At 38.1% G+C, this 15,548-nt stretch overlaps 1 protein-coding gene across 3 annotated transcripts in view; it reads right to left on the reverse strand.

The window, feature by feature from the left end:
• Positions 1 to 15,548, reverse strand: part of arap2 (ArfGAP with RhoGAP domain, ankyrin repeat and PH domain 2) — a 105,890-nt gene that overhangs the window by 48,029 nt on the left and 42,313 nt on the right. For all 3 annotated transcript variants that reach the window (XM_088420525.1, XM_088420445.1, XM_088420375.1), the window contains exons 10-13: positions 13,719 to 13,825; positions 9,581 to 9,780; positions 6,319 to 6,404; positions 5,016 to 5,198 (exon numbers count right to left, since the gene is read on the reverse strand). In XM_088420525.1, coding sequence (XP_088276651.1) covers positions 5,016 to 5,198; positions 6,319 to 6,404; positions 9,581 to 9,780; positions 13,719 to 13,825 — 576 coding nt within the window. The remainder of the gene's footprint in view (positions 1 to 5,015; positions 5,199 to 6,318; positions 6,405 to 9,580; positions 9,781 to 13,718; positions 13,826 to 15,548) is intronic.

Genomic DNA, 15,548 nt, shown 5'->3' on the forward strand with positions numbered 1-15,548 from the left:
TCGTTTACGGTATTTAGGTCACGGTAGTCCTTTTCAGCCGAATCATAAAGGTGTTCGTACTGGCAAACTGGCGAAAATTGTTCGTCTGCCATATTGTCCATTCGAGAAGAAATTCTGGAAGGTACGTGTTATGGAATGCCTGGCCCCCATGGACTCATGAGTGGCCCCCATGTGGAGGGGCGTGGTTGCCAAAGTTAGGTAATTTTGACTGGTTAGAGTTAGCCGCGCAGAGGTGATCTCAATTTCATCTCAAAATTATTATTCTGTTCAAAAGTATTTAAAGAAAATTGAGGGTACTTGTAGGCTACATGCTAAAAAAAACATATCAATGCATTTGGCCTACATTATACCAATCCATACTTGCAGGTTTGGTAAAAAATGTGTTGGGTAAAAAGATATATATTTAGCTTTTCAATGTCCATTAATAATGTCCATCAAATTAGACACATTTTTTTCCAATTCTTTTGATCCTTGAGTAGGCTATCTGCGGTATAACTACCACCACAGTTATGCTAGTTTCTTTTAGCCTGTGAGTTTATTAGCTTTTTTATTAAAATGTTTTTATTTTTTTGCATCGTATGTTAGCATCAAGCTAGCAGACATCTATAAAGGGAAGTCAGGTGTAATTATCTTTGTTTTATGCTGACAACATTTCGTGGTGGATTGTCTAAATCATATACAGTATTTAGCTTGAATAGGACTTCTACTATGCAAAAATGCGGGAGCGATTGCTCGTATTTTTCACCTGGAGCTATGGTTGTACATAAAAGTGGATGTTTTTGCACAGGAGTTGTCACAGAACATCCCAAGGGTCAGCTAGTGCATCTCACGCTGCCCGGCCTTATTCTGTATCATCTCTGCTAAATGACCTTGTGTGTCATAGCAATTACTGCAGTCACTGGTGGGATTTGTGTGCGTGTGTGTGCGTAATGATATAAGGAGGTCCTTTGACACTGTCTTCTCTAGGTCACGCGGCCTGCCGAGACTCGGCGGAGGTCACCGGGATATGAGCTTCTAATGGGAACCGTGGGAATAGGAGAGGAAGTGGGCAAACCGAGAAGTCGCAAACGGAAATTTTCAAACAAAAGGCTAAGCTGAGCCTAAGCTTAGCTTGAATTTTATTCATAGGAAAAAAAAAAATCATTGAAGGACAATTGCAGTGGGCCCCGGTGTTATGAGATTAATCCGTTCCGCGGTTGGGCTCGTAAGGCGAATTCACCGAATGGCGGGCAATCCAAACCTATGTTAAATAGCTAATGCGTTTTGAACCCCAGGTAAAAACATCAAAATTACATGCATATTAAAAATTGGGACCAAAATAGTATAAGTGCTACGTATATATAATATAGATGTATGCAATCAGAAAACATCATAAATAAAAAATATAGAAAGGACTTATTTACCTTTGAATGGCGCTTGTAGTGACCGTATTCCCTAGTAAGGGTAGCCTAGGCTAGGCTAGCTTCGGATTTCTTGATTATCTCCAGCTTCGTTTCCATCTAATTCATCTTCTTAATTATTTCTTTAACATCACTAGCAATCTTGGTACCAATGGCTAACCCTTTCAAGCTTGACTTTAAGCAGTAAAATGCACTATAAATACAGATTTGTAACCACTCGCGTTGGAACAAAGCTTTACCGTTCCAACATTTTGAAACGAGTGAGGCCGACCAATAGCAGACCAGCATCTCCGTCATGTGACGGCAACAGAAAATAAGTGCAATTACCTAAAAACGCCTGCAGAAAGAGACAAAACAACACAAATACAGCCAACCCCGTAGGGTCATGACAGTTGTTTTGGTCTCAAAGCGGAGAAAATACCTTAAGGAAGGGATGAAAAATGTCAGTATTCCACATTGCAACATGAAAAAAAACATAAGTCAGGGACGCTGTAACCTGGGGCTCCACTGTAATTGGTTGCATTAATGGTGGCTGTATCACAGACTTTTTCTCAACTGTTTTGTACAGTACAGGTATTGTTATTATTGTGTATACTATCAATCTAATTTTCATTCGTGTGTCCATGGTGTTTCACATTACAGGTTAGCATTAAGCTAGCAGAATTTTGTCATTCAAACTGCATCATTTTACAATGGCGTCCATTTTTGTTTTGAACCCAGTAATTAGTAAAAAATAAACAAGTAAACTATTTTTGAGTACAGCTGGAATTTTCACTAACTGTTGCACTGGTAGTATTGGCGCAACCAAATTTTTAATTTGGTGGCACGGAACACAATTTGGTCACACAGTTTTTCGAGGAGGTATAGGATGACCATGTTAGAAAAAAGGCTTTGCTTTATGAACAGTATTTTTGTCTTTTTTTTTTATTATATATATATATATATATATATATATATATATATATATATATATATATATATATATATATATATATATATGAGAGAGAGAGAGAGAGAGAGAGAGAGAGAGAGAGAGAGAGAGAGAGAGATTTATATAACAAAACAAACACTAGAATGGAATACGAAGGCCTAGTTATTTAATTAGGTATTGTAAACATTAAATGGACCACTGATTGTAATTATGTAAAATATCAAAGTAAAATCAGCCTTATCAATGATTGAAAGCCTATGGTGTTTAAATATTAGCAGTTATTCATGTTTAAGGCATTGATGGACTTTTTAAGTATGAATTTCAAGTCTGACTGCATTTGAATGCACCACATGCACGACATAGATAGCAGCTGGCTAGCTAATGCCAGAAACTTGTAATTATGTAAAATATCAAAGTAAAATCAGCCTTATCAATGATTGAAAGCCTATGTTGTTTAAATATTAGCAGTTATTCATGTTTAAGGCATTGATGGACTTTTTATGTATGAATTTCAAGTCTGACTGCATTTGAATGCACCACATGCACGACATAGATAGCAGCTGGCTAGCTAATGCCAGAAACTTGTACCATGTATACAACAACGGCATGACTGACTTGCGATTCCTTAGTGTTCTTAATTGGTTATTGATTTTTTTTTTTTTTTTTTTTTAATGGCGGTGTGTGATGTTTGTCTCTCTGTGACAAGGGCTCAAGCAAGCCAGCTACGAAGGCCAACATAAAATGAGCCAACTACATTTAATTAGTTCGTACATTAGCTTTGAATTTAAAATCTTAAAATAGCATTTAAACTACGATGGTAGAATTTGTAGAGATGAGTTTTTCTTCAGGTGATGCTTGACGTAATAAGTTTGAGAACCACTGCCGTAGATTAAGAAGGCGCACGAACAATGAGAAATAAATCACTTCCATTTATTTTTATTCTAAAGTGACACTCGAAAGAGTCACCTGCTATACGAGCTGACCCCACGGATGCATAAAAGTCTTTGGTGTTGTCTTTGTACTCGACAAGATTCCCCACGGAGTCGGCTTTTGTGGAGCGCTAAATAGATATGACACCCAACCAAGAAGAGACGTCCCGTGAAATTAGCTTAGCTGGCAACACTTGTGCTGAGATTTATCTTTTACATACATTGGTTGTGATATATTAACGTACACTGTGATCTTTCGGGGCTATTTTCAAGCATTTGCGGTAGGCTGATATCGTCCAAAAGTGTCAAAGTCAGTTACAGACTGCTACAGTCTCGTTCTCAAATGATTTTCAGTGAATATTGTCATTGGGCAGTGGGCGAGTAACCTACTCCCGAACAAAGCTAATTTGTGAAAATGTTTTTTTTCTGTAATGAAAGTGTACTGGATGGTTTGCAAAAAAAAAAAAAAAAAAAACGAGGGTTTGTCAAAACTTGATTCATCGTTATTATTCGATAAACATCTCAAGTTCATTTTAAAGGAGAGCAATGTCATACGGTTCAGTGGGATCGGTTTAGGAAAGTATGGTGGATTTTCTTGTCATTTTACAATGAGAATGAATCACATTGTTGTATTGGATCGTGCCAAATGTTAGAATAATAGCTTTGATCGATTTTCTCCAAGTTTCTAAAAGGGTTTGTTTTTCTCCCTTGGACAACTCTCAGGTTTCTCTCTTTTTTTTTTGTTCACGTTTGCTTCACAACAAATTCAATCTTTACAAAAAAAAAAAAAGACAGCAGTAATGTTGAAGCAACTGAAAAGGAATAGATGAGCTCGACCAAATCGGGTTCGTTGACTTAAAAAGAAATAAATCCAAGGAAAATATCCACGTAGAATCCATACGCAGCGAGGAATCCCTTCCCTCCCTAGTTTAGGATAATTTCTAATTAAAAGAAGTGATGTGAAATTATTGCAAAGTTGACCTGGAATCCCACAGCGGTAATACGATCACAAAACAACCATATGAAAAGACCGTCTTGACATAACAGCTCCTTTTGTTGTCTTGGTGTACCATCTAGTGGCCGAATGGCTGATATGATTTATTTAGTAATTAGCAGGCTTCCATTAAAGACAATATGATCATACGGAGCATCCAAATAGAAATGAAAGAGAGTTGTGAACAAAAGGCACTATGGCTGAATTATCAAGGAAAACAAACTGTCAATGCAAACAATCTATTGCGGCTTGGGTTTCAGTTTTCAAATTAGCGAGGGCAGTCAAACATGAAACACAGACAGTCAGCAACAGAAGACGAACAGGAAATTATTGACCTCATTGTAGCTAACTGGCAACTCCACTCTTAGGTTTACTCATGGAATATTATTGAAGCATTGTCTGTAAGTGACTTGCAATTGCATGTGTAAAGTACAAATAACATTTTTTAAAAGTGTGAACGAAGGTGGGGCGAGGGGCGTCGATTACTCGATATTACATGGAATAATTGTCCGGATAAATTATTTTAAGAAGACCCAATAATGACAGCTTCATTCAGGATATAAGAAAAACAAGAAAACACTTTCCAAAGTGGAAGAATTCAATTCACTCTCAAATTTTAAATCAAAACCCATTTCCTGTTATATACATTGTAAAAATCTCAATTTTTTTTGCAAATTTTTGCTAGCAGCCTTGAAGCTTGCTTCTGAACCTCTGAGACCAAGCAAAGTTTGACTGTCCTTCCAAATCGAAAAACACCTTACCTTATTGAGCTGCTCAGAGTCGTGAAGGCCCTCGAGGACGCGGCAGTACTTTCTTTCCCGGTATTTTCTGCGGGAAAAAGTGGCGCGCTGCTCGTCCGAAGCGGCGATGTGAAGCTCTTCCTCCAGGGGAAGATGTGCGGCCCAGAAACTGTTGGCCTTCTGATTCCCCACTTCCAAGAAAAGCTGAGTGTGGAATAATGCTTATATTCGTCAAATTCTTTTGATTTTGCTTCAAAATTAGCCAGTCAAACACAATTGTGTTTCGAATCTGCAGTGTTTAAAACGATTGATTCATTAAATAACGATCTTTTAATAATTCCATTCTATGACAGTATTTTGCGCACTATAGAGTGCAACGGATTATAAGGTTGTTTACAAAACTGTTTTCATACATAGGGCACACCGTATTTTAAGGCACATAGAATAGAAGCTACAGTAGTGGCTGGAGTTGTGTTATGCATCCACTAGATGGAGCTACGTTAAAGGGAATTTCAACACAACAATCAGATAAGTAAGTCAAACTTTTCAATCAGAAATTAAAACTATCAGAGAATTGGGGACAAAAATACCTCTTGATTACATCAAAATACTGTTTAGATCAATGCTGACAATATAAAAATTTATCAGTAAATAAGACAGAATAATAGGAATGATGTATGATTAAAAATGAAACAATTTTTTAAATCAAATCAATTTAAATACATTGTTTTGTTGATTTAAAAACAGTTTCTGGATTTATTTGATAAAATTGTGCTTTCTTTTACAAAAATCTTCCGGATTTTGCGCCTTGTCCTCGTATGAATTGCTTCAAAATTGAAACACATATAACATATTGTAAAAAATGCATATATAACTGAAAGGCAGAGGTAAATATTCAAGATAGTGGTTGATTCAGATTTTTTATTTTTTTGTCCCCCAAAAATGAAAACGGCTTATCAGCACTGTCAGCTTTTGAGAAGGTATAGTAGTCAGTTTGTACGTGTCTGTGTTTATTTTTTTACAATCTTTTTATCAGTCTAGTGCTGAAAATGGCTTGCGCTCTTTAACCATGTATGGTTAGCCATTTTGTGTGTCTCTTGAAAGTTGATCGATGGAGGTTTAAAGATTTCGCCCAGTATAATTTTCAGCCGTTTCCAACTGCTATATGAAGTAAAAACAAAAGCCAGGTCTCAAATCCTGATAAGTGCCATTAGTGAGCAGAAAAGGTTTGTCCTAATTAAAAGACAATACTGTGTGTTTCACAGTCTTTTGTCCTGATCTTAAAACAACATTGTGGGCGTGGCATTTTGCTGCAAAGTCATACCTCCACGAGCTCGTTGCTCCAGATACTGCCGTCCAGCTTCAAGCTCCGCACTTTGGAGATGTTCGGGCCGAGGGAGCGGTGCTGCCCTGGCGGCGCGGAGAAGAAAGAGACACATTTAGTCCCCTCGGCGCTCCTTAATTGGAAATGAAGGGGTAGAACGAGGCGCCATTAATTGCTAATGAATCATGAGTAATTCATTGTGTTTGCTCGTCGGCCTGTTTATTTGGGTGAGGCTTCTGGGGTCGCCAGTGGCCGGAGAGAGAGCGAGCTGCGTGAATAATACATGAGATGGGAAACGCGCCGCATGTGTGAATTATTGTGCTGCGAGTAGCGGCGGCTCGCTGCAGACGGAAATTTGTCTCAAGTAGAGCAAGCTGCCTGGCGTGACACAAATTGGAGGCATCAAAAATATACAACTTGCAAAGCAGATGCTGAATATGGTACTTGCGATAATTACAAGGAACCAAACACTGCTGCGAACAGCCATAATTGATGCCCACCCTCCCTAAAAATGTTTATAAATGCTTATATTAAATTTGAACTGCTGGTTTTTAAACTTTCGAGACCAAGAACCAACAAAACCTAAATACTTAGCTCTAGACCAAGATTAAAACACAGCATCTTAGCAGACCTGTGAGTTCATTAAAAATACATTTCAAAACACACGCTCACACATTATATATATATATATATATATATATATATATATATATATATATATATATATATATATATACTGTATACTGTATATATACATATATACTGTATATATACATATATACTGTATATATACATACATACATACATACATACATACATACATACATACATATATACACATATATATATATATACTGTATACTGTATATATACATATATACTGTATATATACATACATACTGTATATATACATACATACTGTATATATACATACATACATACATACATACATACATACATATATATATATATATATATATATATATATATATATATATACATAGAGATAGATAGATAAATAGATACGTAGCTAGCTAGCTATGAGATAGATACGTAGCTAGCTAGCTATGACAGACAGACAGACAGACAGACAGACAGACAGACAGACAGACAGACAGACAGACAGACAGACAGACAGACAGACAGACAGATAGATAGATAGATAGATAGATAGATAGATAGATAGATAGATAGATAGATAGATAGAAGGACCGACCGATCGACCAGCTGTGATGTTTCAGAATGAGCTTTCTTGAGCCGCGTGGCAACCATCAAAACCGGGGACGTTCACGCTTGTTGTCGAGGTAACGAAGAAGGCATACGCGTGTCGGTGTGCGATCCTCGCATCCAAACAGCCAAATGTCTTCATCTTTCCCCGGTGAACCACAACAGAAGACAAAAAGGGCATTCCCATCACAGCGTCGCGCCCACAAAAAAGGCCAAGCTGCCACACATTTCACCCCCAATTAAAAACTTTCTCAGCGACGACGGTGACAGCGCACGAGGCTCTCCTTCCTCCCGTGGAAATGCCCTACTCTCTCTCCCTGCCAAGTGAGGGAAACTTTTGTTACCTTGTAGGAAAAGAATACTATGAAAGCACGTCGCGGGGCCGCGTCAAAGGAAAATACATTCACCAAGAGTAAGATGACTACCTTGCTTTTGTGCTAAATACTATGCAGTACTCACTTCATCCCAAAATGAAAATATGTACAGTATTTTTCGGACTAATTAACCGCGACTTTTTCCTTATGTTTTGAGCCCTGCGGCTTATACTCCAGTGCGGCTCGTCTGTGTGTTTTGTTTCGTTTCGTTTCGTTTCGTTTTGTTTTTGCTAGCTACCAGCAAGTAAATGTGTGTATCTTTTCGAGGTGTCAATTTATGGAACAACTATCAAAACGAACTGAAAAGATGTGAATCAATGGCTGTGCTCAAAAAGAGTAAAAACGATATATCATTGAAAAAATATATGTCAAAATTTAATAAGAGAATATATCAAATTTGAGGCAAATTTGTAACGTGTAAATTTTATATACAGTACACAATATATGTGATTTACAAACATATGGAACTATATTATCAAAATAAGTCATTAAACAAATTTTTTTTTTGTCGATTTTTATTGCACTTACGTCATTCAATGCCAAAGACGTGTTTTTACGTATCTTTCAATTGTCTTAGATGTTCAATCAAAGGTGCTTCGTGATTTTGTTTGTTTATGAGTAAAACTATTTTGAGACCCTTCTTTAGAAACAATCACATTCCATTTGAAATAAAAAATAAAAAATCTCTAAATGTGTACTTGGCATTGAATGTCTGAACTATGTAAGAACGTATAATTAAGTCTTTGGGATTGAATGTTAATCCTATTTGTCTGTTTTTTGCCACCGTTGAATGAGGACGACAGCATGTGGATCGTTTCTGTATTTTCTTTTAAATACATCTCAAAATAACAACCATAAAAGAAATGAGTTACACAACAAATATGCCACATAAGTCCATTCAATTTTTTACAAGCTTTTCACGGAGTTGGCCAGTAAGCAAAAGTTACCCCGCAGCCCAAAACGGACTAAAAATCCCTTTTTAGGCTACGCAACTAATGAAAATGTGATGGTATAAAAGTTCTCCACATCAAACTATTAAAATTAATTCCGTCTTGCAGGGAGAAGACGGCGAAAGGCCAGCCTGGGATCATTTCTACCATTAGCTTTCTCATTACTTCTTCCCTCTTCCTCTTGTTCAGCATTTCTCTTTATTGTCCGTGACATCAGAGTGCTAATTAGAAGTGCGGCAAGTCATTGGTATTCCAGATGGACCGCCGCCTAATTTAAAGGGGAGCGCCGCGCGAGGAGCGCTTCCTCTCTCGCCAAGCGTGTCGACCAAATGTAATATTAAACACTCCAGCAAATGAAATCATTTAAGGGTGTTTGAGAAGGGATGTTGGATATCTGATGGCTACCAATTACACAGGCTTTGCAGAGGTGAGGTGAGGAATCGCATTAAAAGTCATGGCTTACAGGCATGGAGCGATAAGGAGGGAGGGCTGACAAGACATTCAATTAGGTACACACACGCGTGCGCATATATATATATATATATATATATATATATATATATATATATATATATATATATATATATATATATATATATATAAAAGCTGAGTCTCCAAACTGATCCAATCAAGTCTCAAGTAGTAAAATTGGTGACTTATGACATTAACTTGAGTCACATGACAGCTTGTTAGGTGTTCTAATCCACTTACTTTCACACTTTTTACAGATGACCACACCCAGGTTGACCGACGCCCACTCCGGCTGGTCGGCGCGACAGTCGGCGCAGCTCCGGTTAGCTTCGTTGAACCAGATCTTCTCGGCCACCTCGTAGTCGCACAGCGTCTCGGCGATGGATTCCCAAACCGCTTCGATCCACTCCAACTTCTCTTGTTCCGACTCGGCCACGAAACTGCACAAAACGATGGTGTATATAGACTTTTTAAATAAGTTTGTTGTTTTTGAGGACAGTTGGATATCCTAGTATCGTAAATTTTGGATTATCAATTGGTACTTTTTTCACACGCTTTGAACTCTGTGGCTTATAGGCCAGTGCAACTAGTCTTTTTTTTTTAATGGCCACCAGGGGGCAATCTTCCAGTAGTCAAAGGGAGACGAGAAAACGCTATTGAAATATTGATTTTGTGTTTGAACTGTTATTTTACTTGCCTCCAGGGGGCATTCTCTAATAGGAAACACAATCAGGCTTGTTACTGTTGTGCTGGTGCAGTATTTTTACAGTCAGAGTGTGTCCGTGTTATGTTGATAGTATGTTGGTGCTCTCTACTCCGGTGCGGCTTATAGTCCAAAAAATATGGTGCCCCAAATATGAAAAAACAGTAAGGTAACACTTTTTTTTTTTTTGCTTATCATATGTGTTAAACTTTCATATAAGTGTATCCCACTTTAAAAAAGTTATTTGTAGTCATTGCAAGTAAACATAAGAACAAACCGCATGAGGCTGAAAGTGGACAATTACAGAGATTGCTGCCTTGTAATAAATGTAAAGGGTGGCGCTCAGGCTTGAAATAATACTTTACAAGTTAATAGGAATTAAATTACCGCCTTTGGTCTGATTATACATTTAGGCGGGACTAAGCTCTTGGCATTTGAACCACAACGACAGCTTTTAAGGCAATCTTCCGCTTTGTCGAAAAGCGTCAATCACGGCCGGGCTGTCATCTCCAGGCGCATTTGGAGAGAACAAAACTGCAATCACACCGCCCTTGTGCTACATTACGCCATCAAATGTGAAATTAACCAGGCGGTGAGCGGCGGCGCCAAAGTTATGAAGAATTACAGGTTGCGGAATTGTCGTAGAGGGGAAAAAAAGCGGACTACAACACTTGTCAATCCAGCTACATCGCTGCCAATGTTTCGCTCGGGCATCACATGCGCTTCTAAGCCCTTAACCCTGAAAAGACAGTTACAATGAGATCAAGTGCTTTTCTTTTTGACGGACGAAAAAGAAAACGGCTTTAAATCTTTCATGTATTCCCACTGGTGTCCTTTGACTTGATGTTTAAAGCCATCATGCTCCGTTACAGAAAGCATGTGTCAGGGAATCTGATTGTTCTCCGTGAATATCAAGTAAAATTGTGGCTCCTCTTTGATGGCTTTCATTTAGGGACTGTTAAAATCAATTAAAAATAATTGAAGCATACTGAAAAATATTCTAAGGAAATAAAAACCAACTACCGTAATTAACCAAATATAGGATGCACCGAGGACACACCCTAATTTTAGGATCAAATTTTGGTATTTTCTATGATACTGTGTAAACGATGCACCAATAGTTTGGCGACAATGTAAAAACGATAGCGAAAAAGAATACAACTTATATTTTGTAAATTCTTCATATTTTCTTGCGTTCATATCCGTAAATTATATATTTTGTTGCGCATTAGGTGTGTTTCAGATTTCCCACATTTTGAGCAGTCAGTGAACGTCTCTCCAGTGTAACGTTGATTGCGCTCGAAGCAGTTTGTCCTTTTCTTCGCGACACGGCTCGAGTTCATTTTGCCATGATTCCCCATCCGTGCACACGGAACACAAATGAGTCAAATGGAATACCTTTCCATTTTCTCTAACCAGTGCACACAGGTCCATACTTTGCCACTCTTGCTGTAATTGAATTAGCTGAAGACATCATAATCTTTACCATATTTCCCGCACTTCACCGGTACAAACACCCTTATGATCTGGCTGAAAAGGACTACCGTGACCTAAATACCGTAAACAACTCTTGACAAGCACCACGCTGGGGAGAGATGATGAGTCTGTTAAAAAAAAAAATGTTTGGAAGAATTTGGATGGTTTGAATCTATTGGTCTTCACTACCTCCAATATGTTATAGAGTGGTGTTGTTTGTATGCTGTATACTCCATTTACTGCCACCTAGAGTATGGGAGAATATTGTCCGAGTATAAAGTGTTGCAAAACGCATGGCGAGCGTCAAGCATAAACCAAGCTAGACTTTTCCTGCAGGCTTGTTCTTGCAACAGTGAACTTCAATGCAAGGCAAATGCAAAGAAAAACATTTTGTATTTTGCAACAGGGGGAATTTTCCTTCAGTAACAAAGAGGGACAGTCTTCAATGCATGAAGATTTTTTCACACTGAGGGAGATTTTTGCACACGCAGGTTTCGTTGTAAAGGATTTCAATCGGATTGCATGTAAGAATACGGCCGATACAAAAATCCACATCTGTGCGTCAAAACTCGCTTTATAAGGAGAGTTACAGGACGTTCATAACTGCGGCCAGCCTCGAGGTCCGCAATTTGACTCGAACTGTGGTTAACTTTGAACACAAGGTCAAGCATATCACTTTAAACAATGATATCCCAGTTATGGCTTGCCATTGGAAGATAAATCAGCACAATGGACAGGAAGGTATTTGGGAATTGAAAATGTCACGCATTTACTCCACTGGAGGGGATAATCCAAAGACCTCCAATGTCAGGAGTTTTCATTAGCGAAAAATTGTCATTGCTAATATCCGAGGTACAAATATTGTCAAGACTGCGATATGCCCTTGAGCTAAAGCGTTTATCCACAGATTTCTTTTAAGTCCGAGTGTTCGGCGCTAAGTTTTCTTGGCGGCCAACTTGGATGTCTTTGCCCCGTAAAGCGTCCCCCGCGCTTCCTAATTGTCATTCTCACAACTAATAAAAGTCAACGATGGTATCACCGGCGGTGGCAAAACAATGGAAAAGCCAAAGTGAGTCTCCCTAGCTCAAAGTGATTAGATGAGTTTCTGGCTAATCCCCACCTTGAGCAGGTAGCACAAGACTCCTAGGGTGGACAATCGATTTGATCCGCACACACACACAAAAAGACACAAACACACACCCACACGATGCCAGCCTTTCAGCATTCACCTCATCAAAACAATTCGGAGCTCATTTTAATTCCACTTTCTTTTTTTTTTTCTTTTTTTTTTTTGAGGGGGGTTCCGCACAAAATGGCAATTACGTTAAGGTTATTAACGAAAGTGCCAAACGACGAGACCATTACGGGGGCCTGCACAAACAGATCGATTGGACATGCGGCAAACCGGTGGAGAAATGAGGGAGGGTCTTATATAAATCAAGTCAATCTACAAAAGGCAAGAAAAAAAAAGGGGGGGGGGGCGTCCACAAACAAACAAGTCGCGCTTTGTGATGGTTGTATTCTAAATGGGCCATTACAGCTCAAACAAGCTGCGCGCTTATTGATTGTCAGGCCTGAGGGAACGTGGAGTCACCTCAAAGGTTCGGCAGATAGCGGCCCAACTTCAAGCCGAGGGTTCATTAAAAAAAAAAAAAAAAAATCTCTTTGTATGCAGTGTTGGATTAAAACACTTTGACAAAATGCATGATGTTATTTATTTATTTGCAACGGGAAAAAAAATGAAGCAAAGCCTCGACTAGATGCAAGTCTGTGCGTTTATCTTTTGTAATTTAGTTTATCAGCAATGGCACAGTTAAAATTTGTGGCACAGATGGATTTTTTTTTTTTTCTCAACGACATTTTTCATTTCTGGAGAAATAGTGTGCTGAAATGCTTAATGCACGAATAGGGATATTTAATACCATTTTTTTCCCCAGACAGATTTCTTATTGGTACAAGTACTCACCGCTTGAGTAGTCACCAATACAAAGTGCCGATATCACTAATAGTTTTTATGAATAAAACTCCCCTCAGAAAACAATGAGACAATATTTTAAAATGATGTGTCATTGTTTGGTCCAGTCTCAGGCTCAATTTAACTTTTACGGAAAAATGAGATGACCTCATCGACGCCGATATTCATATGAGCAATTGTAAATATTTTAATTTCGTTGGAATAATGAAGGCATGCAGACGTACCAGAAGCTCTTAAAGGGCGTGTTGATTTCAAAGACCCTTCGGTCGGCGTCTCGAACGTTGGCGGCCGTCAGATCCACTTCGCAAATAGCAAGGCCCGCTTCGTAGTCCTTAAGGAAAACAAAGATGGAAATCGCTGTGGATGTTTTATGCATGTTAAGTTTTCATAGTCAAATAATAAGTGGCAAATGGATTGAACTACCGTATTTTCCGCACTATAAGGCACACCTAAAAGCCTTATTTTTTTTTAAAAAGTTGATGGTGCACCTTAAATATGGATCAATATTGAGATTTGGATTCGCCGCTGTGCCCAGTAAAGGGTAAATAACTGAACAATAATAAACAATAATTGCTAGTTCATTTTGTAATACATTAGAATGAAAACTTAACTTTGGTCAGATTATTCAATTAATCAACTGAATATGCAAAAGATAGATAGATAGATAGATAGATAGATAGATAGATAGATAGATAGATAGATAGATAGATAGATAGATAGATAGATAGATAGATAGATAGATAGATAGATAGATAGATAGATAGATAGATAGATAGATAGATAGATAGAGCGAGCTAGCTAGCTAGTTAGCTAGCTAGCAAGAGATAGATAGATAGATAGATAGATAGATAGATAGATAGATAGATAGATAGATAGATAGATAGATAGATAGATAGATAGATAGATAGATAGATAGATAGATAGATAGATAGATAGATAGATAGATAGATAGATAGATAGATAGATAGATAGATAGATAGATAGAGCTAGTTAGCTAGCTAGCAAGGGATAGATAGATAGATAGATAGATAGATAGATAGATAGATAGATAGATAGATAGATAGATAGATAGATAGAGCTAGTTAGCTAGCTAGCAAGGGATAGATAGATAGATAGATAGATAGATAGATAGATAGATAGATAGATAGATAGATAGATAGATAGATAGATAGATAGATAGATAGATAGATAGATAGATAGATAGATAGATAGATAGATAGATAGATAGATAGATAGATAGATAGATAGATAGATAGATAGATAGATAGATAGATAGCATCCATCCATTTTACATTTTCCAAGTATAGCATGCTATATACTAACCATCCAAAGAAAATGTCATTTTTGTCCCCTTTCAAATAAAAGCTCAGTCTGAACTTCACTCACATGCAGTATTTACATTTTATTTTTCTCCCAAAGCAGACACCGCATTTAATTTCTGCTCGTGCAAAAACTCAGTACACCTCGAAGCAAATATATAAGGCATCGCGATATCCATTAGTCTTGCGCAGACAGCGTCTCAAGCTCCTATTTTCAGGCCAAATTTAGAAGCCCTCCCCAATAAGGCACTATCACCTGCTTGCCTCATTAAAGTCACAGCTCGTTTCCCCCACGCCGGCTTTGAATGTAATTCGCTCTCATCCAAGCTAACAAACACAGAAGGGGAGCTACATTTACAACAGCCGCATTGTCAGTCTTGCTGCCTTTATTTTTTTATTTCTTCTTTTTATTTAAGGGAAAGAGTCCGACCAGAAATAGTTTGTGACAGGCAATCACGCACACGTCATTGGCCTGAACCAGGTCGACGTGCACGTGTCTGTGTGTGTGTTTTACTTACTAATGTGTGGCATTGTACCTAAACTCAGCGAAAGGCGGAAGGTGCATTTGAGGACTCAAGACACTTCCACCCTGAAGTTCAGACCATTTTCAACAGCCTGGAGGACGAAGGCGAGGAAAGAAACGCACCCACGCGTGTCAAAATAAAACAAAACAAAAAAAAGAGAGAAAACATGACAATGCAGACAAACTTTCCTGAATGCCTCATGAGCTCGATA

The sequence above is a fragment of the Hippichthys cyanospilos genome, chromosome 1, assembly GCF_059441005.1.
Source record: "Hippichthys cyanospilos isolate Australia breed blue-spotted pipefish chromosome 1, RoL_Hcya_1.0, whole genome shotgun sequence".
NCBI lineage: Eukaryota > Metazoa > Chordata > Actinopteri > Syngnathiformes > Syngnathidae > Hippichthys > Hippichthys cyanospilos.